Source organism: Sturnus vulgaris, chromosome 10 (genome assembly GCF_052056855.1).
Source record: "Sturnus vulgaris isolate bStuVul1 chromosome 10, bStuVul1.hap1, whole genome shotgun sequence".
Classification (NCBI taxonomy): Eukaryota; Metazoa; Chordata; class Aves; order Passeriformes; family Sturnidae; genus Sturnus; species Sturnus vulgaris.
In genome coordinates, this window is record NC_142252.1 from 25,272,354 (window position 1) to 25,288,499 (window position 16,146).

At 49.5% G+C, this 16,146-nt stretch overlaps 2 protein-coding genes across 25 annotated transcripts in view; one reads left to right on the top strand and one right to left on the bottom strand.

The window, feature by feature from the left end:
- LOC106859128 (uncharacterized) overlaps positions 1 to 10,314 on the bottom strand; it is a 47,461-nt gene extending 37,147 nt beyond the window's left edge. For 10 of the 24 annotated variants that reach the window (XM_088171148.1, XM_088171157.1, XM_088171153.1 and 7 more), the window contains exons 1-2: positions 9,710 to 9,748; positions 334 to 508 (exon numbers count right to left, since the gene is read on the bottom strand). In XM_088171148.1, coding sequence (XP_088027274.1) covers positions 334 to 508; positions 9,710 to 9,744 — 210 coding nt within the window. In that variant the 5' untranslated portion in view covers positions 9,745 to 9,748. Of the gene's footprint in view, positions 1 to 333; positions 9,532 to 9,709; positions 9,820 to 10,234 lie in introns of those variants that run through there. The other 14 variants (XR_015805837.1, XR_015805832.1, XR_015805841.1 and 11 more) reach the window with 10 other exon arrangements.
- Positions 10,078 to 15,392, top strand: PFN2 (profilin 2). Its single transcript, XM_014886135.2, has 3 exons — positions 10,078 to 10,336; positions 11,310 to 11,502; positions 13,346 to 15,392. The coding sequence occupies exons 1-3, from the start codon at positions 10,205 to 10,207 to the stop codon at positions 13,441 to 13,443; spliced, it is 423 nt and encodes a 140-aa protein (XP_014741621.1). The 5' UTR covers positions 10,078 to 10,204; the 3' UTR covers positions 13,444 to 15,392.
- The last annotated feature ends 754 nt before the right edge of the window (positions 15,393 to 16,146 follow it).

Genomic DNA, 16,146 nt, shown 5'->3' on the forward strand with positions numbered 1-16,146 from the left:
TGAAGCAAGAACATTTTGTAACCCAGTGCTCTTCCTACTTGACTTCATAATTTTCTAATTTGAGTAAAACACTAAATCTGATTTTGTCTGAGCACAAAAAGGAATTTGTTCATATAATTAACTAATTTGGAAAGTAGCCTGCTTGGAAAGAAATTGAAACATGTTAAAAGCTCCACATAAGCCATTCTATGATAAAACAACACAAACTGCTCTTCTGTCATCATTCCCAGGGCCCAGGTGAAGCCAAAGGAAGCACATCCAGCGAGTGAGAACCCTGGGGACAAAACTCTGCTCCAAGGGGGGACACGAAGCCCTGAGAAGAGCCCATCCTACCTGGTCGCAGAGGACCCAGCAGAGAGATGGAGCTTGTCGAGCTGACACAGCAGGAGCGAGCAGGAGCTCTGTGTCCTCACGGGCCAGGCTCCCCACAGCACACACCAGGGCAGCTGCTGGGGCAGGAGAAATGGGCTCTGCCTTGGCAGAGTTACAGCACTTCAGCTTTTGACACCTGGAGGTGAGAACAGACAGGTGAACAGCACACGAGTGACATCACTCTATCTTTTACAGGCATTTTTAAAGCAGACCAAAGCTGCTTTTATGCAAGCTGGTAGAATTTGCTGCTCCATTACTTCAACCAATAGGAAGTGTCAAATTGTTTTTGCAAAAGTCTTCTGTTCTGTACCGTTTTTGCTTTTTAATTTTCACTCTTTGGTTTCACTGAAATAACAGGTCTCTTTTTTCAGACAGACATAAAAGAGGCTGACAGGCAATGTCTGCTGCTCCATTGTCTCCAGGTGGATTCCATGTTCTGCTTCTTCATTCCTCTCACCTTCCTGCCTTGTCTTCTCTGAAGTACTGTGGAACCTTCCATCTGCCCATTAAAAAAAAAATTAATTTGTTGGTGTTTATTTACTGGACAAAGAACTACATCAATTAATCTGTTTATGCTGCCTGAGCTCACGCTGACTTTCACTGAAGAGAGCACCATCCCTACCAACACAGCAGGGCCAGACCTGGCCCCCTGCCCACGCAGCCCCCGACCCCTCCAGAGCAGTGGGAAGAATGCTGGGGCTGGGGGCCCCAGGATGAACTCTCAGGGAGAAATCCCGATGGAGCTGGAGCTCTGACCTTGTTTCTGCAGCCTCCAAGAAGGAGGTTCCTCCATCTCTGGAGCCCACCATGTACAGAAGGATCCTCAGTGGCTTGGGCAGGTCCCTGGGCAGCCTGGGGCTGCTGGCTGGCTGGTGGGCTGCACCCAATGCCCCAGCAGTGGTAAAGGGGAGATGCACAAGGGAAAAGATTCATCTCTGCTCAAGCCTGACTTGTGCAGCTCCACTGCAGCAGATGGAAATCTTTGGGGACAACAATGTCCCTGCTCCACAGGGTAAGGCAGCTCCCCCTGGCACAGCGGGGTGGGCACAGCACTGAGAACATCCCAGGGGAGAAGCTCATGTAGAACTGCCCTCTGAGAGTGCTAAAATATCCTCCACCCATCTGTCCTGCCCAGCCTGGCTGTGGCACCCTCCTGGGAGGCTGAGCAGGGGACACACAGCCTGTTCCTAGCACAGACAGCCCACAGGCCACCCCAGGAGCTTGTCAGGCACTGGGAGATGCTGGAGAGAATGGGATGCTCCTGCAGGGATGCACTTCCCCAGGAGATCTTGAGTTCTGGACAAAGCTGTGTAGCTGAGACTGTAATACCACTCTGCTGTGGACAAGGGCACCGGGGGTTGCACTGGGTATAAGAAAGGACAGTTTCTGGTTCTCAGGTTTTTATAATAATGATGGATTAATCCTGTTCTTGTTAATCTGCCAGGACAGAACAGCTGACATAAGACTCCTCCAAGCTGCAATGGGTGTCCTCAGCTGCAGGAGCCAGTGGCTGGTAAGCACACAATTAACTCCCACAGACCAACTATTCCCTTCTTCTTTTTTTTTTTTTTAATAACCATTTCTTTACGCAAATGTCTCCTGGTATTTTAAAAATCCATTTTAATCAATTTAAAATTAATAACAAACCAGCAAAATCCTTAGGGCCTGAAAGCTGCAATCCCTGCCACTCTGGAAGTGATGAGGCAGCTGCAGTGTGGTGGCCGTGGAGCAGCTGAGGCTGCCCAGGAGAGCTCAGTGAGCTCCCTTGGTTTGCTATTCATGGAACCGTGGCTGTCCCTGCCATTCTAGGAGAGCTGCTGCACTCCAAGGGCAGCTGCTGTGCCTCTGTCCTGTGCTCTGACCACGCTGGAGCCTCTCCAAGGGCAGGGAAAGGACAGTGGCCACAGGACACAGCACACACGGAGCCCTGCCCCACTCCCTGGTGTCTGCACGGTGTCTCCTCACGTTCCTGCCCTGCTCACCAAACCATGCTCTGCTCAGGCTAGAACAGGAACCAGCAGTGCCCAGAGCGGGGCTCACAGCCAGGCCCAGCAGCACTCCCCTCCCAAGGGAGCACACACACACACACACACACACACACACTCATTGCTGCTGTGCTGCCTCCCTGCTCACGGTGCCTGGCAGGTGCCATGCTCCCTGAATGCTGTGCTGGAAGTTCCCCACAGCACAGGCTTTCCCTGCTCCTGGCAGGTTTCCTCATGCCAGTCATTCTGGAACTAGCTCAAGCACAAGTGTTCATGAGCTGGGAGGACAAAGAGAACAGCCATCAGAGGCTGCAGGACCAGACTCACTCGAGTCCAATTCCTGCTCTGGCAAATGCCTCTTCCTCACAACATTCCTGTTCACCAGCTTCCTGAATGCCCAGAGCCCCTGTTTCTACAACTACAGTCTCCAGAGATGCAGGAAAAGATCTTCTGGAGCCCTGGGAAGCACATGGGTCCTGCTGCTGCAGGGCACTCCAGTGCCCACGTCCTGCTCATGCCCCTCGTATTCAAGGAGTGGTTTTGTCCCTGCCAGAGGGGCCCAACGTGACAAAATGACTGCCTGCTCACCTGGTGATATTCACCTGTGATAGACATGAAAGATTTTGGCTCACACCCTCATTTGTTCACTGAAGAGAAATCAAAATGAACCAAAATGGTTGAACATTTTGTAAATCAGTAACTGTTGAAGCTCCACTCCTCTGGAAGGCTGCAGAGTGACAGATGTAGTGCAATGGCAAATGACAGAATAGCTCTCTAAAGTTCAGGTGTGAGATTTCGAAAGACCTTCCTCTAATGTCCCACACCAAGTGTAACAGGCATTCCTGAGGCAAATAACAGATTTATTAAAAAAAATAAACAAGCAAATCTTTCTTTAAGAGAACATGATGGCAATCTCTGCAGGATATGTTAAGGGCACCCCATAAATGTTCTGTGCCCTGCTGAGGCTTTCCCTATCCTCCTGCTGGTGAGCACAAAGCCTCTGGAGACTGAAATTCAATGTCAGATTTTGTAGTGAAGCAACAAAACAATATTCAGTGCTTTAAGGACAAAATCTGTTATGAGTGCCACCATTTTGGTTCCCAACTTCAGTTTCTTTTATGACTACTTCAGTGCTTGAACAAGAGTTTTGACTAAACCAGTCTCTTGCTGATAATATCACAGGCACCCAAGAACAAAACTAAATCTACTTCCAGTTACTTCTGTAGCAGGAAAAAATGGTCCTAAATTTCTGATGTGTGTGTGTGGCCTGTGAAACATGGTGCTTGCTAAATGAAAAGTATAAACACTACATTTTTAAAGCTCATTTTTCTTTTTTCTATTTGTTCACTTTTTTCAAGGATAACACATGGAGGAAAAATGAGGTGACTTAGAAGATTCTGAAATGTTAGCTTTGTAGCACAAAGTGAAAATACAAATGTATTCTTGCATGAGCACAGCAAACAGAAAGGGTGGTCATCCCCACCACATCCTGAAATATAACCAAGTACTTTGTTCAGAAGTGGCATCACCTTTATTGAGCACAGCCCAGGCATCAGCTTAAATCTGCAGCACATGTCCAGTACACTTAATTTACAGCAACTTCCACCCTGAACCTGAGAGTACATTAAGGGGTGCTAATGATTATAATGCACATACCAGATCAAGCAGATTCTGCAGCAATGTTTTAATTTTCGTTTAGTTTAAATTTAAATTATGAGTTACATCACTCTGCTAAAAAGCGGGGAAAGAGGTTCTGTAAGTGTAGCAGCAGGCACACATCTTCATGTATCCTTCTCTCTTTTCATCTTGTTGAACTTCACAGACTTCCAAGTGCGGGTAGATCGAAGCTCCATCTAGTGCCAGGGCCGGGAGCTTACTGGGAGATGTTGGCTCGGAAAGCAGCAAACATTCCCGGAGGAGCAGCAGCAGCCTGGCACGGCGGAGTGCCAGTCCATCCCTCTGGAATGGCTCTCCCAGGGATAAAGGCTGCACTGAGCAGCTGCAACACCTCAGGCTCAGCAGCTGGAACACGAACGCCCCGTGCCGAGAGGGGCACCTGGCCCTGAGTCCATCAGCAGCCCCTCCTGCACCTCCCCTCTGCATCCAGGGACCCGGGAACACGAACCCACCTGAGCTCCATCACCAGCCCCTCCTGCACCTCCCCTCCCTGCCCTGTGCATCCCAGCTCACGCTGCTCACCCCTGCCCAAAGCCAGCAGTGGCTCTGAAATGCCCTGGCTCCTCACAAACACCTGCCGATGGCAGCACAGAGAACGGTGTCTTACCCACACACCGCAGAGTCTGGCTGCTGCTAATGTTCGTCTCCTCTCTTTTTCTGTGGGTTTTTTTTCCAGTGGTAAGTGCTAGAACTGCACCTGTTTCTAGCTGTGTAACAAAGCCATGCCGCATGTCCCAACTCCTGTAGGCACAACTATTCTGATCCAAAACGAGGAGGAGGTTTGTGTAAAGAGGACAGCTGCTCAGATGGTTCACTCAAAGCAATGAAGGGTTTTTTCACATGTGGAAGTCGTGTTTCCACAAAACACCTCTTCTAAGATTACACAGACAACTTTGAGCAGAATAATTTTCATGTACTTTGTTCCTCAAAAATGTGATATTTTTTTGAGTGGATGCAATTAAGAGAAAAGCACTACACCTATGGCAGAAATAATTCTCTCTACGATGAAACTGAGTAGTACTTCAACTACCAAAAATTCACATCAAAATATTCTAAATAGTAAATATACACTGGCTCTTCTGTGACAAGCTAACAGCAGACAAATTGACTGCTGCTTATAGCTAGGATCAAGTTTTTTGTGGCTAAATAAAAATTTGGTATAAGGTTAGAACGGTATCATTTTGCTGGGAAAATACGGCTTTTTAGACTTCAGAATTATTTTTAAATGCTTTTGAAGACAGCGAATGTTTTAGGTATAAATTGTGTATCACAGATACATTTATGTATCTGTGATTCAAAAATCCTTTGGATTTTTAACAAGTAATAAGCATTAACAGCAAAATCATTTGTGATCAGCAGCAGAAACAGCATGAAGACAAACATTTGCAGATTCTACCAGTGCAAGCAAGTTGAATGAAGAAAATAACGCCCTGAAAAAGCTGCAGAGCTCCCCAGCTGCACCATGCAGGTGACTGAAGGTGCAGCAGAAAGTGGTGCAGAAACAATCCCCGTCAGTACCTGTGAGCCAGAGAAACAGAACTGTGTGTCAGGCTGTCACCAGGAGCAGCTGGGACAACGCTGCTGCCCACGATGCTGTCCCCTGGGAGAGGGTCCCGTGCTCCTGCCGTGCACCACAACAGTCGCAACTGGGTTTTCTTCTTACTGCGTGCCAGCACAGTGAAAAAATGCAGATCAACTATTAAAAAGCTAAATTTTTTCTACCAGTCAACTGTAACAGAGAAAAAGCTAAGCAGATGAAGCCTGTGAAAAGTTAAATGTTCTCTTTCACCTTTTATCACTGTTCATTGTGGTCAGTGAAGTGTGCCCAGGGGTCACAGGTTCAGACTTTACACCACAGTAAGATTGTTAACTGTCCCTGTTAAACCACACTGCACAAATTGCCATTAAAAAATGACTGTGTCAAGAGCCTGTGCTTGCTGTGCTTCATTTTCCACTCTTCTGCTTTCCCTCTAACTTTGTGCTTCTCCAACCCTCTCATTGTATTTCTTAGCCTTAGTTTTGGCTTTTAAGATTAACTTCCCCACAACCTTTCACCCACTGCAAGAGCCATTTGCCAGAGGCATGTGATGAGTCACCACGAGTTTGGGCACAAGAACATAAAGACCTTAGATTGAGTGTGTTCCCACCTTCCCAACACTGTGTCGAGCCATCTACAAACTTAATCAATTCCACAGTTTCGTACCCTTACTTCATAACTGAAGACTTAACAGTTATTCGAGTTCTGTTTGCTTGACTTTAAGCAAAACAAAATACTGCAGGATCCAGGAGTCTGCTCGGCAGCTGAGGCACACAAAGCTGTGCCACTGTAATTCTGAACTTGGTACTCCCACAGGGACTCACCAAAAACGCCATTATGAACCTGACACTCCCTCTCCAAGTAAGAGTTTACAAACAATGTACTTTAATTTCTAAGAATAAGGTTTATTTTCTGTTGGCCACCAGCAAGATCAAAAATTCACCTTAAAATCTTAAAGATGAGCAAAGTTCCATGACTTTAGAAATCTTTTTTAGTGCTTTGGCCAGTCTGTAAATCACATCCCCAAAGAACTGTCCTTCCTCCTATTTTAAGTACTTCTGGAAGCCACTGAAATGGAGGCAATTTCATGCTCTTATATGACATGGCCATATTCCCATGCTTGCATCTGATTTTCAGAGTTACATTGTGGGTTTGTTCTGTTTGAACTTGATGGTTAAACAAGGAATAAGCAAGGGAAACCCCTCAGAAGAGCTCACATCACTATCTTACATCATTCCAAACACAGCAGCAGTACTGACAGAAAAACCCAAGTTACATTACTCACAAAATATAACCCTCCTTCAAGCCTTCGGCCAATTTCAGTTTTTCTGTTAACAATATAAAAGCAGTCAAGTTTCTCACAAAGCTGTAAATATTGAGTACACTCTGGTTAAGCACAGCTGGTAATTTAGAATTCTTTCAAATTATCGTTTTTCTTTGATGTGATCCAATATCAATCTTAGACGAAGTTCTGAACTGAAGCAAAAGACCAGTAATTGTTACAAGCTGCACAAAATCCTACCAAACTGTGGCTGTAGGGTGCAATTAAATTCCAGAAAGGACAACTACCAGGTGAAATGTAGGAAGATACTAAAATGCAAGAAATTATGATTTCACAACTCTTTACCATATGGCTATAGCTTACAAAGCAGTTCATGTCATATGTGAGTCTGGGCACTGATGTTAAAATGACCTACTATGTCTATCAATTTTAACAAGGATATTTTTATACATACATAAATATTTCGCTTCAGAAATGTCTCAAATTCCTCTTAACTCTCATAGCAAAAAAACCCCAACAACCCAAGAGGTCCCCGCTCTTACAATCTTAAACATACAGAGCACACCCTCCTTTTCTTAAATCCATCCTGCCCTGATTGTATAACATAACACACAACCAAATGAGGCACTTAAGAGTGAAAATAAAATTAAAAATCATGATTTTCAGAAACACCACTGGTGACTGCTGAATTTGCAAACTATAAAAGCTACCTGATAGCTTTGAAACATTAAATAATAGCAACCCAATTTAGACTTCATTTTTTAAATATATTACTAGTTAGTTCACAAATAACACAACTAGAAGCTGAGCTACCAAGTAGGTGTGAAATCCTCTACTCTGATCCAACCATGTAGGTTAAGGAGATCCCAGACTTCCAAGCAGTTATTTCCAATTTAAGTGATTCAAAGCAGATGTGTGTATTCCCTGTACCACTAACACAACCCGCACACCAAAGCAGCCCTCACACCGTGATCAGCTGCCACAAAAGGTGACATTCCCGTGAGGCAGCAGCAGTGTCACTGCCTCTGCACTCTGACACACAGCTGAAACCCCTGGCAAAGAGGCAAAGCACTGAAGCACCACACTCCCACCGAGCTGCCTCTGGATGCTTCTCCCTGAGCCTGGCCCAGCTCTGGGCTGGCAGTGCCCCTGTCAAACTGGGCTAGATCATCAGATCACGGGCGGCAAGGGCTCAGGAGGGCACAGAACGGGCAGAAGGGATGGGCAACTGTGCTGAAGGGTGAGATCCCTTCAGGTAAGAGGGGCACAGCCTTTGGCCAAAGTCGTGGAAACCCCCAGGTTCTTGTGTGAGATACCTGCATGCTTGTACCACGCAGCCTGCTGTCCAAGAGAAGCCCACCTCTTATGAATCAAAGGATGATGACACTAGCATAGCAAATAAGCAGCTCCAAAATCCTCCAGGCCTGCTTCTGGGTCATGAGATGTCTGTCTCTATATCCATTAAATCCACTTATTAAAGTAACACAATTTGGAATCCTTATTGCAACTTGAAGACAATCAACAAAAAAATCAAACACATTTTGGTTGAACTCTGAAAGTAACGGGCACATCAGCCTCCCATTCATTTCAGATGGACGCATTCCATTTTGTGCCAGCAAGAATGTTTAACTGGGACCTCCTACAGGCCAGGAATAAATAGAGAAGTGACCCACAATGGCATCTTCAGACAGAAAAGAACATTTTCTCCTTCCCATGGAAGGAACCTCTGGAGGCAGGATGATGAAGGCAAGCCAAACTTCACAAAATGTTTTAGCTCTTTTAAAAGCTGAAAGCAACTTTAAAGACTGTAATTCGTTGGTAGATACAGTGACATGAGAATATTTCTGGGATACATGGATGACGCTGTCCACATTCAGAGGGATAAAGGCACTGTGACAACAAAATAGAAAAAAAACTCTCATGGAATTAAGGTAAAACATGCAAATGAGCCCTTTTCCAAGTACCTAGCAATCCAAGCAATTAGTACTAAACAACACTCAATCCCATGACCACAGAACTAGGTTGTTAAAGGACTATGAAACCCTGTGCTGTAGGGGTATCCATTATTAACACCTGGGGACTTAAGGTAAAGGAAAAGAAGGATAAAGGGAAAGGTTAAGGAAAGGTCAGGAAAAGGCAGATTCATTTGTTGTGTTCTGTGCCTTGGCATATTCAGGGATGAGATCTAACTTCTTGAATTATAGGCACAAAGCTCTTGGCACGGAGAGCCATGCCACATCCCACCAGCCTCCATTGCCACAAGAACCACAACAGTCATCCAGTAAAGCAAACCCACTCTGCTCAAAAGCAAGATGATCCTCCTAGCAATTTCAGTGTTACAGAAAACAGAGCAATTGCCTCGGAACAGGCCCTTAAGGCGCTGGTGAACATTCCTGCGACCCAGGACAGCCTTGGAGCAGCGAAGCCATCCTGCCCAGGGCCCAGCATCAGCGCAGCAAACAAATGACACCAGCCTCAGGTGCTGTAAACGAACGTGGAACTAAATTACTGCCACAGAGACTTGGTGGAACCTAGAACAATAAACCCCAAAATCGCCATTTACATCGCCTTGTAGAAATAAAATGCAGGGGATGCTGGTGTGTGAGCCAGGCACGCACAGGGAGGTGCGGGAGGATGAAGGGCACGGGCGAGGCAGGCAGGGCTCAGCCCCTGTCCGAGGGGCGCGCAGGCAGGCGAGAGATGCTGGAAACAACGCAGCCGGAGGGATGCGCGGCGGAGCGGGGCACGGGAGGGACGGCAGCGGGCAGCGCCGTGCCCAGCGGCACAGCCGGGGCCGCAGCGCCGCTCCCCGAGCGCCGGGAGCCGGCCCGGCCCGGCCCGGCCGCCGCTACTCACCGATCCCGGCCGCTCCCGGCCGCCGCTGGGGCCATCGGGGCGGCCGCACGGGTGTCCGGCCCCGCCGCGCCTCTGCCCCGGGCGGTCCGGGCCGGGCGCGGGGAGGGTCCAGCACCGCCCGCTCCGCAGTTCCGCCGGGCCGGGCCGGGCCAGCCCCCCGCAGCGGTCCCGGGGCTGCTCGCACCGACCTCCGACCGCCGAGCGGCCCCGGGCATCGGGACCCGGGCATCGAGCACCGGGCATCGAGCACCGGGCATCGAGCACCGGGCAGCGCTCCCGGCCCCGCCCCGGCCCCGCTCCCCCCGGCCGCGGGGGCGGTGCCGGCCGCGCCCCTCCTCCCCCCGCCCCCGGCGCGGCAGCGCAGGGCTGGGCTGGGCCGCGCCGCCGCCGCCGCAGCGCTCGGTCCGCTCCGCCGCCGCACCGCCGGGACCGCCGCCCGCCCCGCGCCCCCGGCCCGCCCGCTGCCCGCTCGCCCTCGCCCGCCGCCCCGCGACCATGGCCGGCTGGCAGAGCTACGTGGACAACCTGATGTGCGATGGCTGCTGCCAGGAGGCCGCCATTGTGGGCTACTGCGACGCCAAGTACGTCTGGGCAGCCACGGCCGGCGGCATCTTCCAGAGCATCACGGTGAGCGGGGCCGGCGGGAGCGCGGCGGGGAGCGGGGGCGGCGGGCCGGGGGCACCTTGCGGGCGGGGGGCGCGGGCCCGGCCGCCCGCGCCGCCTTTTTGTGCGCGCCGGGAGCGGCGCGGGGCCGGTCCCGCGGGCGGGGGCGGCGGCCGGCCCGGGGCGGGGGGTGCGGGCGGCGGGCCCGGTGCGGCTCGGGCGGCGGGCGTGCGGCAGAGGAGGAGGAGGAGGAGGAGGAGGAAGGCGGCTCGAGCGCTGCCGCGCCGCCGGCTCCATGTTTTCTCCGCCAAGATGGCGCTCTGCCATTGATGCTCCCCCGCCCTGCCCGCCCGCGCCCCCGGCCCGCCCGGCTCCGCGGCCCCGCCGCCCCGACACAAGGCCCTTGCGCGGCCGCCGGCGCGGCTGCCCCGGCCCCACGCGGCTCCGCCCCGGGCGCGGCGGGCCCGGTCCCGGCGAGGCGGAGCGGGGCCGCCTGGGCCGCGGTCGGGGGGCCGGGCCCGCCGTGACGCTGCACTTTGCGGCCGCCGCGGTGCGGCCGGGCCCGCGCCGCACCCCCAGCTCCGGGCCCGGGGCCCTTCCCCAGGGGGAGGCGGAGGGGCCGCGGCCGCGGGAGCAGCCCGGGCCCCGCGGGCGGGCCAGAGCCCGGCTGATGCCGCGGGTGCGGGCAGGCCCCGGGCTGATCTCCCGGGACAGGTGCGGACGGAGCCCGCGGCAGCCCGGGGTCAGGCTCCGGCGAGCGCCCTGCGCCGTTTAACGGGCTCGGGCCCGCAGTTGCCGAGGCCGAGGCTCCCCCGCGCGCAGCGACCGCCGAGCAGCGCAGACTGCGCCTAACAAAGCCCTGTGTTCTGGAGCACTTCCTGCGGGGAGCCGGGGGAAATCACTGCCTCGGCCTCTCCGCACGAGACAGGACCGCTTCTAAACAGAAATTTCAGCAATATACCCCGCCGTGCTAACTCTGAACTCTTTCCTTTTACAGCCAGGAGAAATAGATATGATTGTAGGAAAAGACCGAGAGGGTTTCTTCACCAATGGTCTGACCCTTGGTGCAAAGAAGTGCTCTGTGATCAGAGATAGCCTGTATGTCGATGGTGACTGCACAATGGACATCAGGACAAAGAGTCAAGGTGGTGAGCCGACATATAATGTTGCTGTAGGCAGAGCTGGACGAGGTAAGCCCCTTTTTTTTTCCTCTGTCTTCAGATCTCTCAGTTAGGAATGTGACCCTAAGCACAGATTCCAGCTATTAAGAAAACCAAACTCCTGTATTTAATGGCTAATTTTGGGAAGTGATGCAAGGGGTTGGACAGCGGTGCTCTAGCTGAGTTCTGACTGAGAATTACACTCATCCCCATTCCCACCTGCATCCCGGCCCAGCACCAGGCTGTGCAGTCGTTAACAGGTCTCTGACAAGCAGGAAAAAGCAGGCTGCAGCTCCAAGCAGGCTTAGCTGGTATTCCATCACTTGATACGCGAAGCTCAGGAGGGGTCTGTTAATGACAGGCAGTAACTGCAGCTTTCTCGTTGCAAATTGCTTGATGGAAAGTTTATTCTGCAACAATGTGAATCTCAGGTATGAGCTGCTCCTGACTAAAAAGTTCTACACTAACTCTTCTTGCACTTCCTATTGAGCCTGCTGAAGTCTGTCCAGGCAGAAAAAGCCCATCCAGTCTGGTACCACTGAGAAATGTGCTTCATGCTCACACACCTGCTCCTTGTGCTCTTCATTTAACTTCCACTAAAACCTATGATGGCCCAGCCACTCAATGAAATACTGTCTAGGAGTGGTGTGCCTTATGTCGGGAGCACCTGGGCTAGCATTTTTGTGCTGGCTGTGGAACAGGTTCATGAGTGACAGGACTTTCACTTATAGGTGTAAAACCAAAGGCAGAGCAAGTGTCTGTAGGCTAAAGCCCAGGGCAGGCGTGCAGGAGGAGAGTTGGCAGCACTGAAGTGAAACAAGCAGAGTTCTGACTTGTGAAATGTCAGTGAGAACTGTCTTAAGCTTTTACAAGCCAATTGCTATGGAGGTAGAATCATAGAGTCATAAAGGCTGGAAAAGCCCTCCAAGATCACCCAGTCCAACCTTCTCCTGGTGCTGCCAAGGCCACCACTGACCCATGTACTCAAGTGCCACAACCACTTGGCTTTTAAATGTCTCCAGGGATGGGGACTCAGCCACTGCCCGGGGCAGCTGTGCCAGGGTCGGACAACCCTTTTGGTGAGGAAGTTCTCCTAATATCTAACCTAAACCTCCCATGGCACAACTTGGGGCCCCGCTGTATGATTGTGTGTAGGCACACTGGCTGCAGCATTCCCAGCTTGGCAAACAGTCCCTGTGCTCATGGTGTCCCCCTCCCTGCTGGGGGACATCTGATGGCAGCTCACAGTGGCTGTTGCTGGTGAGCCTCCAGTGTTCCTTTCACCAGTCTGAGACACCTTGCTGGAATTGAGGGAGTGGGAAGAGCCTCAGCATGACGATTAATTATCCCTGTGTTTTGTCTTATGTAAAAAGTGTTTATGGTTGTGTTATTCCACGGAAGGTCTCAGCCCAACTCACCCTTTGGGGTTTTTTACCAGCCTCAGAGCAGTTACTCTGGTTCCTATACCAGCAGTGGCTGCTACAGCACAGATGATGGGAATTTTCTTTTGCCACTCTCCAGTCATACATGCACACACACTGCACCCCTGCCCCACAGGTGTTTAAACTGCCGCCAGGATTTCCCTGCTGGGTGATGCCTGATGGTGAGAGGCACTGTAATGCTTTTTTGATAGCTGGTGGCATTTTTCTTAGCAGTGAACTCTCACAACTTCCGCAGTTAGAAAAAAAAGTCCCTGAGGACAGATTGTGCCTTCTCCCAGCCCTATCTACATCCGTGTTTTAACAAAACTGTTAAACTAGCTTAATACCCAAATACTAAATCTTGAATTTGACTGTGTTTATTGCACTGCTTAAAACTGCATTATTTCCATGTCTAACACACTTTTAAAAACGTTTTTTCTTTTCTCTTTCAGTCTTGGTCTTTGTAATGGGCAAAGAAGGGGTCCATGGAGGCGGATTGAATAAGAAGGCATACTCAATGGCAAAATACTTGAGAGACTCTGGGTTCTAGTTGTTAGGCAGACTGTTAAGTATTAGGGGAAGATTGCTATTAAACTTTCCTGGCGGTGAGCTTTAAACCTTACATTCTGGAAACTTTACTAGCAATGCAGGGTGATGGGGTATGAACCTGTGTCTCCTTTGTATCCCTTTGTTGGTGGGGAAAGGTGTTATTTTTTTTTTTCCCTTTAATTCTTTTCATTTCTGTTTTGTTTCCTTGTGTACTCCAGCATTGGTTATAGTCATGGGAAAGGAAGGTGTCCATGGAGGGACACTCAACAAGAAAGCATATGATCTGGCTTTATACCTGAGGAGGTCTGATGTCTGAGCAGCCTCTCCCCATCCACGTAGCAGCTGTCTGCACCACCACCTGCTTGTGCTCAGTGCTACCAGACCGTAGATGGTAGATGGTGTTTTTTTTATTTACCCATTTCCTACTGTCATAACTCCAGTTCCCTCTTGTTCATCTCTGTAACACTGTAGGTAACGAGCCCGTCTGGCCACCACCATGACGATGATATGCATGATAACTTGAAACTTGGGAGGGGAACATGCCACGTGTAGGCTCTGCTTCGTCTTAGCAATTAGTGTGATATTGACAACTAAACCAACTGAGATACTAAACAAGGTGCCGATTGTACAATCTAATTTGATCAATGCCTCTTCAGCACTTTGAGCAAGTCACAGCTCACTAGTCTTCCTTTCACAGAGCACGGATGGGAGGAAAAAGTGCGTGCATATCTTCACTTCTGTCCCTCTCTTTGTTTCTGTTTTTTAAACCCATGTGTTTGCTTACACCCATTTTTATAGTGCCTGGTTTGTTTAACCAATTTGCCACTCAAAAGCTATTAATGTCACATTAGTTTTGTCATTGCACTTCACTGAAAGCTTAAGTCTCTTACTTTCTCTTGATGTTGTCTGAAGGTTGTACTGCTTAACAAGTGCAATCACAAAACTATGAAAGGGTACACATGTACTTCCTCCCATGACCTTAAGCCACCATCCTAGGGACTCCCCAGACATTCCATCATTACAATAGCTCAGGCACTTTTTTTTTTTTTTTTTTTTTTGCCAGCTCCTGTTCTGTAGTTGACTTGTGCAAGGCTGCCACTGTGGCCATTAGCTAGCCTGGTATAACCAGCTGGAGTGTGTCTGGTTTCAGTTTCTCATAGGACCAATTTTAATTTGCAGCTTGGGGGTCGGGGGGTGGGGGGTGTTGTTTTTGTTTTTTAATATGAAACTGCAATGTCATTGTGGAAAACTGCCACCTTCAGCTACCCTGGGAGCTCTGACTGGCTTCAGTCTTTCTGCCAGATCACTCAGTGGTGCAGAGTTTGGCTGCTCTGAAGCCACTGTCTGGATGAAGGTCGGTAGTTTGTAAGCTAAACTGTCAAAATACCATTTCAAATTTAAAAATCTTCATCTGGCCTGTCACACCCTTGCTGCAGAAATGATGGAGTGAGCTGCCTTGTCCACGAGTCATCTGAAATGTCTGTAACCAAACCCAGTTCAGGCACGGTTCTGACCTGTATGTCCATTGCAAGAACTGCAGAACTCTGTATACTAAAGAATAAATGGGAGATGGTAGTGGTTGGAATAACTGACTTGGCTGTCTTGTGATGAATTTTTTAATATGTATTCTGTGCCATACTATTGTTAAAAAAAAAAAAAAATGAACTGTTGCTATTGTGAGATGGATTTTAACTGACTCCGAGGGTTTCTTTTGACTGGCACTACCTTAGGGACATTCTAGTATTTGCTTCTATTGTTGGGCCTTGTGGATAATGTACAGATTTAAACAAATTCTTGTTGCTGATTTGTCCATTTCTTTCCCTGCACTTTGTTACATCTGGGATACAGTCTAACTCATCTGATTTAATATGCATTTCAAAAAATGCCATAACTATTAAAAACACCTTGTTTACAGACAGATGAAATAAATTTATTCCAACCAAACAAAAACCAGACTGTTGGTAATTTTTCCACCTCACAGCCAGGAAATCCTCTGAGGCCCTTCAGTGTATGGCTGGTTACCCTAACAGGAGGTCTAAGTGCAGTTTTAAGTTTTGCAGGACAGCAGTAGTATGACATGATATTATCATATCATACTATTTATACTAAGTAGTGTGATAATATGACTTCAGTCAAAAGCCAGGCAGTCTTTCGGGTAGATCTTAAATTAGGAGATGATTTCTCATCTCCTAATTCCACATCTCTCCAGCTCTCATGTGGGGTGCCCCTGCCCTCTGAATGCCCAATAAACCATTCCTGAAACAAGCTGCAGGTGACTTCAGACTGGACCTGGCACAGGAATTTGTGGTGGCCAGTACACACAGGGTGGGAATGTGCTCCCCTCACCAGAGAAGGGCCAAATTTAAGGTCTGCATTACTTTAAAGGATTGTACCTGTATTTGTTACTTCTGCTGAGAACTCCTAAAAACACAGGCCCAAGGGGATGTGATGGTGAACCCTGGAGCTGAGCCCAGATCGTGGGAGGTGAATCTGTAGAAAGGCTCTGCCTTCCTGGGCCCTTGAACTCGTCAGGTGCTTCTGGACAGGACCTGCAAACACCTCTGTTCTCCCCTCCTTCCCCCACACCTTCATCACTGGTGTCAGCTGCACCTGCTCCTCTGCTTGGCACTAGACCTGGGTCTAACTAAAACCTTCCTATATATAGTGTTCATGTTCTCCCACTGCCAAGTGTCTGTCTGAACTG